Source organism: Sinocyclocheilus anshuiensis, unplaced genomic scaffold (genome assembly GCF_001515605.1).
Source record: "Sinocyclocheilus anshuiensis isolate Anshui unplaced genomic scaffold, SAMN03320099.WGS_v1.1 scaffold989, whole genome shotgun sequence".
Taxonomy (NCBI): Eukaryota; Metazoa; Chordata; class Actinopteri; order Cypriniformes; family Cyprinidae; genus Sinocyclocheilus; species Sinocyclocheilus anshuiensis.
This window is the reverse complement of record NW_015554143.1, coordinates 247,184-255,811: the sequence shown is the minus strand read 5'-3', so window position 1 is coordinate 255,811 and position 8,628 is coordinate 247,184. Positions and strand designations below refer to the sequence as shown.

General features: G+C 38.9%; 1 protein-coding gene across 1 annotated transcript in view; it reads left to right on the top strand.

Annotated features, from left to right (window-relative positions):
- Nucleotides 1-8,628, top strand: part of LOC107670546 (myocardin-like) — a 21,227-nt gene that overhangs the window by 4,859 nt on the left and 7,740 nt on the right. The window contains exons 3-7 of the mRNA XM_016463188.1: nucleotides 283-446; nucleotides 3,560-3,669; nucleotides 3,857-4,001; nucleotides 5,560-6,225; nucleotides 7,948-8,079. Coding sequence (XP_016318674.1) covers nucleotides 283-446; nucleotides 3,560-3,669; nucleotides 3,857-4,001; nucleotides 5,560-6,225; nucleotides 7,948-8,079 — 1,217 coding nt within the window. The remainder of the gene's footprint in view (nucleotides 1-282; nucleotides 447-3,559; nucleotides 3,670-3,856; nucleotides 4,002-5,559; nucleotides 6,226-7,947; nucleotides 8,080-8,628) is intronic.

Sequence of the window (8,628 nt, the reverse complement as noted above, 5' to 3'; positions counted from 1 at the left end):
ACACCCACACACACACACACACACACACACAGACACACACACACACACACACACACACATGGGCATCGGACACAAACAGACTTTCAGTCAAATATTAACAGACTCAAGGTTCAGAAGCTGTAATTCTGTCAAACACTGCTGGCGTTGAGATGGTAATCAGTCTCCTTCACGTTCGCTGCTCTCTGTACACTTGTCTTTTGTTGTTTGTCTGTTGGACTGATCTTGTCTGTGAGTTTATCTGACTGTGTTTGAGTCTGTATCTCACCTCTCATATCTCTGCAGTGAACCATGGGAAGTTGGCGCAGCAGGAGGACTCGTACGCATTTAAGGAGGACAGCAGCAGTGAGAGTCTGTCTCCAGATCAGCTGCACAGTGAAGAGTCGCAGTGTTCAGCTGAAGCGCTTACAGAGAACAAGAGCTCACCGGCACTCACCAACACTGATCACGTGAGTCACCCAACAAAGCACAGCAAAACCAAAAAATATTCAGGACATTGCAAACAGCTTGAATGAATGAATGACTGACTGACTGACTGACTGAATGAATGAATGTTATATATATATATATATATACACATATATATACACACATATATACACATATATATATATACACATATATACAGCGGGTATAGAAAAGAATCACTCCCTTTTAAAATAATCACATTTTGTTGCTTTGCAGCCTGAAATGAATACAGACAGTTTTAGTTTTATCCAGCTGTATTTACTCAGTGCAACTTATAACATCCAAGTCAAAGATAAAACACCAACATGTCAGAAAATAAATAAAAACAGAATCACTAAGTTGGAAAAAGGATCAGCTCCTCCTAAAAATGGCTTGTAAACTCAATCAGGTGCAGCTCATCACCTTCTCAATGACACACAAAGCCATCTGACTTTCACCTGTGATCAGCTCATTTTGATCAGCTCAGCATGAAAAGAGCTTTTACTGGAGCATTTCAGTCCTTGCTAGAGCAAATGAAGCAAACAATCAACTATGAGTGGCAAGACACTGTCAAAAGATGTCCAGGATAAAGATGTGGACAGACACAAGTCAGGAGATGGAGACAAAAACATTTCAAAGGCTTCATCAATGTCTAGAAGCACAGTGAAGTCTGTTATTAAGAAGTGGAAGGTGTTTGGTAAAACACAGAGCCTCCCTGGATCAGAACTGGATAAAAGAGCCGGAGGAAACTGATCAGAGAGGCGACCGAGAGCTACAGCAACTCTGAAGCAGCTGCAGGAGTTTATGACAAAGAGTGCTCATTGTGTGCATGTGACAACAATATCACAGATTCTACACTAATGTGGCTTGAATGGAAAAAAGCCACTCCTCAAAAAAGGCCACATGCAGTCAGACTGAGCTTTGCCAAAACACACCGTGAAGATTCTGAGGCAGATGAGACTAAAACGGAATTATTTGGGATCAACAGCAAATGATACGTCTGGAGAGGTTGCAAGAAAAAATCCACTCCTCAAGAAAGGCCACATGCAGTCAGACTGAGCTTTGCCAAAACACACCGTGAAGATTCTGAGGCAGATGAGACTAAAACGGAATTATTTGGGATCAACAGCAAATGATACGTCTGGAGGAAACCCAATCCAGCTCAGCATCCAGATAACAGCGTTCCTGCAGTAAAGCATGGAGCTGGAGTGTTTCTCTGCAGCAGCGACTGGAGCACTCGTCAGGACTGAAGGAAACATGATGGGGCAAAATACCATCAAATTCTTGAGGAAAACCTGCTGCTCTGCTAGAAAGTTGTTGGAAAATAAACCTTCCCATTGACATGACAATGACCCAAAGCACACAGCAGAACTGAGCACACAGTGACTGAAGGAGAAAAAGCTGAATGTGCTTGCATGGCCTCGTCAGAGCTCAGACTTAGACCCCACTGAACATCTGTGCAATGACCTGAAGACTGCAGACCACAAACACTCACCATCAGATTGAACTGAACTCGAGCAGTTCTGCAAAGAAGAGCAGGCAAATACTGCAAAGCCTAGATGTGCAAAGTTAGTAGAGACAAATCCCGTAATTAAAGCAAAAGGTGGTGCACAAGGGCTGATCCTTCTTCCAACTCAGTGATTCTGGTTTTTTATTGTTTTATTTTTTTCTGTTGTGAGTGAGTGTGTGTGTGTGAGTGAGTGTGTGTGTGTGTGTGTGAGTCTGTGTGTGTGAGTGAGTGTGAGTGTGTAATAGTGTTCTGCTCAGGCTCTGGAGGAGCTGTTATTCTCAGACAGCTCTTTGACTCTGAGCTCAGATCAGTGTGCCAGTGTGTTTCTTACACACTCAGTAGTGTGCTGTGCTCTCTGCTGTTAAAGTGTTGCTGCAGGCATCAGAATGATCGCCTGTTCTCTGGCAGCAGGAGTAATAAACCATCGGCTGAAGCTGTCAGGAGACCTGGCATCAAATCATCATGACCGATCGCTCAGATCAAGCGGAGCAGAAGCGCGTACAGCTTAGGAATATTTATTTTAGCTTTGTGGCTTGTGAAAGCAGTAAATTATGTACATGTTTAAAAACAATCACCTTATGCGTTTAATGTAAAGTACTTTATGTAGAGTACTTGGGAAATATATATCAATCTTATAAACAATGTCACCTGGATTTCAACTTATGGAAATTCAAAGGTTTGTAGTTTGTAGAAATGTTAAACAGAAGAAATTATTTTTATGTAACTCAGTTTATTTAACCCTAAATCTACTGTATCGTATTTGAAACACACATTTCTAAGGCTCTGAATGATCAAACTGCTGTTAAACCTGTTTCTCCTCCATGTCTTAGATTTTTTTTTATCCAGTCAAAGCTCTTTTAGTGTAATTGTACAAACGTCCAGCTCGAGCTTCACGTGTCAAATCTTGACTGATTTTGATCAAGTAAAGGTCAGAATAACTGCAGTAATATCTCCAGATGAACACTTACTGGACTGAAGCAGCTCAGCTTTACTTGATTCTCCATCAATCATGTTTTAGAGTCTCAAATCTGATCCTCAGGATCTTTTGAGGAGCGTTTGTTTCCAGAAGCTTTACTTTCACTGTTCCTCAGCGGAGGAATGATCTTCACAAGCCTCCAGAACATCTCACATCTTCTGAGGAGCCTTTATTTCTTCAGCTCTCAATCACTGCATTATATGTTTGGAGCATTTCACTCTCATCTCACTGAGACAGATTACTGGAGATATAGAGCGACCACTGATATTTATAGCGTTTTATGTCAGTATCTGCTCTACTGTTAGAAAGATCTCACTGATTTACATTACAAGCATCATATAAATATCAGCATCTGCAGCAAATTGCATATTTTGAATCTCTGAATAAAACGGAGCTGTTTTTTCTTCCATATTGTCACTATGTCAGACTATATGAGCCAGAAAATCCTGATGGATCAAATATGATGCAAAACATAAAATATGTGCAAACCTTTTTGGATAAAAAAATGTGTCTGAAGGTTCATTAAACTGCAGATGTTCCTATTAGTTCGTATGTCAGATAATACAGGCAATAACAATCAGTTATTACTAGTGATTTAATGACAGTATATTAATTTGTCTGTGATTCAGGGGTCTCAGAGCGAAGACGGCAGCACTCAGAACCAGGAGGAGAACATGACGAACAGCCAGGAAACACCTCCGATTCCCGTTCCTGCACCAAGTATGGGTCACCATACTTGGCCACATGTCACGTCACTTCACTTCACTTCACTTCACTATATATATAATTCTATTTTAACACAGTTTTCATTATTTAAGCTATTTTCTGATCATGAGAAGCATAGACTCAGTGAAGTGTGTCCACTGATAGTGTGTGTGTGTGTGTGTGTGTTTATGTGTGTGTGTGTGTGTGTGTGTGTGTAACAGGCCGTCCGGTGAGCAGCAGTCGTCGTGTGCGTCCAGTGTTCAGAGCAGCAGCAGCTCGTCGTCTCCAGTGAAGAGCAGCTCCTGTAACCCGTCCATCAGCCCCCTCAGAACCGGACCGCTGCCCGCCGACCTGGACGACCTGAAGGTCAGTGCTGCGCTGAACACTGCTTAAAGCCAGATTCAACATTCTTGATTTTGTTAACATATGAGTATTGGAATTGAAATCTACAGATAAAGTATAATAAAATCAACATGAAGTGTGTGTTCCGGGTGTTTTCTGTCCACTAGTCTGAATGAAGAAAAAAATCTAAAAATCTCAAAACTGACCCGTGAAAAAACAATGGTTTCGCCTGCATGTATGATCAGTAAGTCAGCATATGCTTTTCCATTAACTCAACAAAGTAATATAATCAATTTCAACTTCCTTTTTTAAAGTTATACAAGACTCAACAAGACAAGATTTAAAATGATTTGACCTGTACAGCCAGTTTGATTAGAGACACATAAAAAAAGCAAAGTTTTTGTAAAGGAAATGCTGTTGAGACCCTCAAAATACACATTATTTATTTTATTTTGTTTATTCATTTTTATAATTATTTTTCAAGTGATATAACCATTTAAATAAAACTGTTGTTTGTCTCGTGCGGGTCACTTTCAAGATTCAAGATTTGTATTTGTCACGTACACAGTTATAAAGAGAATATATAGCCAGCAGTGAATGTAAATCAGGTCTGCTCAATAGACTTTGCAATTATTTATAAAAGTATATAAACAAAAAATAAACAGAGATAATAAGATAACTCAGTTTTGGAGCCGGTGATGTGTGGAGCACCATTAGGTGTCAAAAATACTTTCTGTACAATTATTTATGAAGTTATATTTGTGTCTATGAAAGTTTGTTAAATATATCTAGTCTTTTCTCCACATCTCACACACTTTTGCACTGAATGTTTTTGTTGATGAACATGAGTATGTACGTCTACTGACGAACCACTGCAGCATAAAAGATCCATGACTTTTTGTTCATCTGAATGTAAATGTATTTTGTTTGAAAACTTTTCGGAGTAATATTTACATTGTTTTGAGGTTTTATTAGAAAGGTTTCATGAATTTGGACTGTATTTGAGCAATCACAAGTTAGAAATTCAACAGAATTTAATTAAATTCTATTGTTTTTCTCAATTTTAAAATGAATAAAAAAGAGGTAAATGCAGTAATAGCATGGTAATAGCATGGTAACATTCAAAGACACTAACCCACGGTTTCACAGACAAGGCTTAAGCCTAGTCCCAGCCTAAAATGCATGTCTGGGCTGTTTTAACTGAAAGAAACTTGCACTGACTGATCTTAAAATCTGTCAGTTCCACTGATTTGTCTCAAGATGCACACCAGTAGTGTTTTTATTTAAGGCACATTTATAAAAGCTACTTAAATGTCCTAATTGAACTATGGCCTAATCCTGGCTTAAACTAAACCCTGTCTGTGAAACCAGGCCAATATGATTTTAGTTTAAACATATTAAGTTATGACTGCTTTATAAGATAACCCGAAATGGACCCAGAATGGGGAAACAGTACGCATATTGTGAATGCATTACAGGGTTAATCATGCAACGCAGCAGCTGAACGTAAGTTGAGCTCGTAGTAATTGTAGCCTCTGAGCTGTTGTTCTGGGGAATCCTGAAACTGATTGGTGTGTTGCAGGTGTCTGAACTCAGGCAGCAGCTGCGCATGCGTGGTCTGGCCGTGTCTGGCACTAAGACTGCGCTCATCGAGCGGCTGCGGCCCTTCAGAGACTCCAGCTGCGCTTCTCCAGCCGCGTTCCCCGTGACGCCCACCGGATCGCTCTCGTCCTACCACTTCTACCCGTTCTGCAGCAGCGGCTCCACGCCGCCCATCTCTCCGGCCTCGTCCGAGCTCTCCGTCAGCAGCTTCAGCGACGCCACCGTGTCCTCGCCGCAGTTCGGCCTGAGCGCAGACGAGGGACCGGACCCCGAGAAGGACAAGATGCTGGTGGAGAAGCAGAAGGTGATCGAGGAGCTGAGGTGGAAGCTGCAGCAGGAGCAGAGGCAGGTGGAGGAGCTGCGCTTGCAGCTGCACAAGAGGAAGCGGATGCAGGACTGTCCCGCTCCACATCTGCAGCAGTTCTACGGTGTGTCCGTCAAGCAGGAGCAGATGGAAGGTGGCTGCATGGCTCACTGCGATCTCCTGGAGCTGCAGTCGTCTGGAAGCCCCGCCGGTCTGTCTGCGCTCCTGAGCCCTCAGTGTTCTCCTGAAGATTCGCGCGTCACCAAACCCTCCAGCAGCCCCCCGTCGCCAGACTCACACACGCTGCTGCAGAGCGCAAGCAGAGGCACGCGCAGCACACAGGTGATCCACACACAGAGCCTCGTACTGAGACACGGCTGTTCATCTGTGTCCCTGCAGCACAAAAGCAGTCTTAAGTCGCTGGGGTATATTTGTAGCAATAGCCAACAATACATTATATGGATCAAAATTATAGATTTTTCTTTTATGCCAAAAATCATTAGGTTATTAACTAAAGATCATGTTCCATGAAGATATTTAGTAAATGTCCTACCGTAAATATATAAAAACTTAATTTTTGATTAGTAATATGCATTGCTAAGAACTTCATTTGGACAACTTTAAAGATGATTTTCTCAATATTTAGATTTTTTTGCACCCTCAGATTCCAGATTTTCAAATAGTTGTATCTCAGCCAAATATTGTCCTATCATAACAATTATTATTTATTTATGATTATTTATTCAGCTTTCAGATGATGTATAAAACTCAATTTAAAAAAATTGACCCTTATGACTGGTTTTGTGCTCCAGGGTCACATTTATTCAGAAATACATCGAAAACACAGCTCAAACACACAGCGACTCCAATACACCTCTACTATGACAAACGTGTTTTTCAGTTCTTTCTGAAAATTCATTCATTTAAAAAATTGCTGAAACATTATTAAAAACGGCTTATTATTTGAAAAACGAAATTGTTTGCTAAATGACTAAGATAAACAGAAAATGCTACAATAGAGATTATACCTGTATGATTAGAATTATTTTTTATATTTTTTTTGACAAGGCAAGGTCAGTGCAGGTTGTAAAATGTCATGTGGTGCAATTCTCTGAAAATTAATATTATTTTATATTATTATTATTGCAGTTATTACATTTATATTATTGTTGTATTGTTATTTAAATTACAATGTATAATTTACATATATTTTTATGACACTGCAAAAAGTATTATTTATTTAAAATTATTTATTTATTTAAAATTATTTTGAAGATGTGTACTTTCACAAGTATTCAAGGTTTAAGGAAAGTACAACAATTATGTTTATAAATCAATATTATGATTTTATATTATTCATGTATTTTAACTATAACTATATTTTATAATATTTGTAAAAAAATTATCTTAAAGAATTATTTAATTTAAATTTTTAAAATACATAGATGCACTTTCATGTGTATTCATGATTTAAGGAAAATATTAGTGTTTGCTTGGTTGCGCAACATGACATTTCTAGAGTCATTAAATTTAACTTTTTGTTGAAAATGTAATAAAAGTCAGTCAAATTTCTGTTAAATGTATTTGTATAGCACTTTTCACTTTTACGATAATTCACGATAATGTAGTTGTAATTTGCCACAAAAAGCAATAAAAGGTTTTCAAAACCAGATGAAACCAACATGAATACAAAGAGTACTTGGAAGATGGAATTTGTGAAAGATTCTTCATCATGAACACTGATGTTTGTGATTGATTCTACAGTCACATTTATCAGATTAGAGCTTGACGATAATATAGTTTACATTTTGCAAAAATATGAGCAATCAGGCCTGGTATGTATGTGCATGAAGGTGGATATTCTTACATATACAGCTTTATATAAAGAGCGGGACGATAATGTAGTTGTAATTTGCCACAAAAAGCAATAAAAGGTTTTCAAAACCAGATGAAACCAACATGAATACAAAGAGTACTTGGAAGATGGAATTTGTGAAAGATTCTTCATCATGAACACTGATGTTTGTGATTGATTCAGTGACTAACGGCTTAAATCTGTCCCAGCTGCAGCAGAAGAGCTGCTCGTATCCACCTGACCAGAGAAACCTGCAGACGCTTTACCATCAGAGTCCATCAGAGAACAGCGTCAGCGCCAGGGGATCCACCAGAGCCAAGAGTGCCGGCAGACAGCAGAACGTACGTGAAGAAATCAGACTCATTCATCACAAAACCTCACACACATCACGTGTTCTGATCTGCTCCAGCAACGGAGAGGCTCTTACACTGGGCTTCTGTCAAATATTTAAATAATTAGGACTTTTAATGTTTCTGAAAGAAGTCTCTTCTGCTCACTAAGACTGCATTTATTTTATTTGGTCAAAAATACAGTAAAAATTGTGAAATATTATTATAATGTAAAATAGCTGTTTTCTATGTGGATATCTGTTAAACTGTAATGTATTTCTGTGATGTGCAGCTGTATTTTCAGCATCACTACTCCAGTCTTCAGTGTCACATGATCTTCAGAAATCATTCTAATATACTGATTATCAGAAACATTTCTGATTACATTTACATTTACATTTAGTCATTTTGCAGACGCTTTTATCCAAAGCGACTTACAATTTGGGGATACATAAAGCGATTCTTCTTAAAGAGGCAAACAGATACAGGAAGTGCTTGTAATACCAAGTTTCTAGACATTGTTCAAATAAGTACAAGCTAGAAAGAGAAGGAATAAATAAA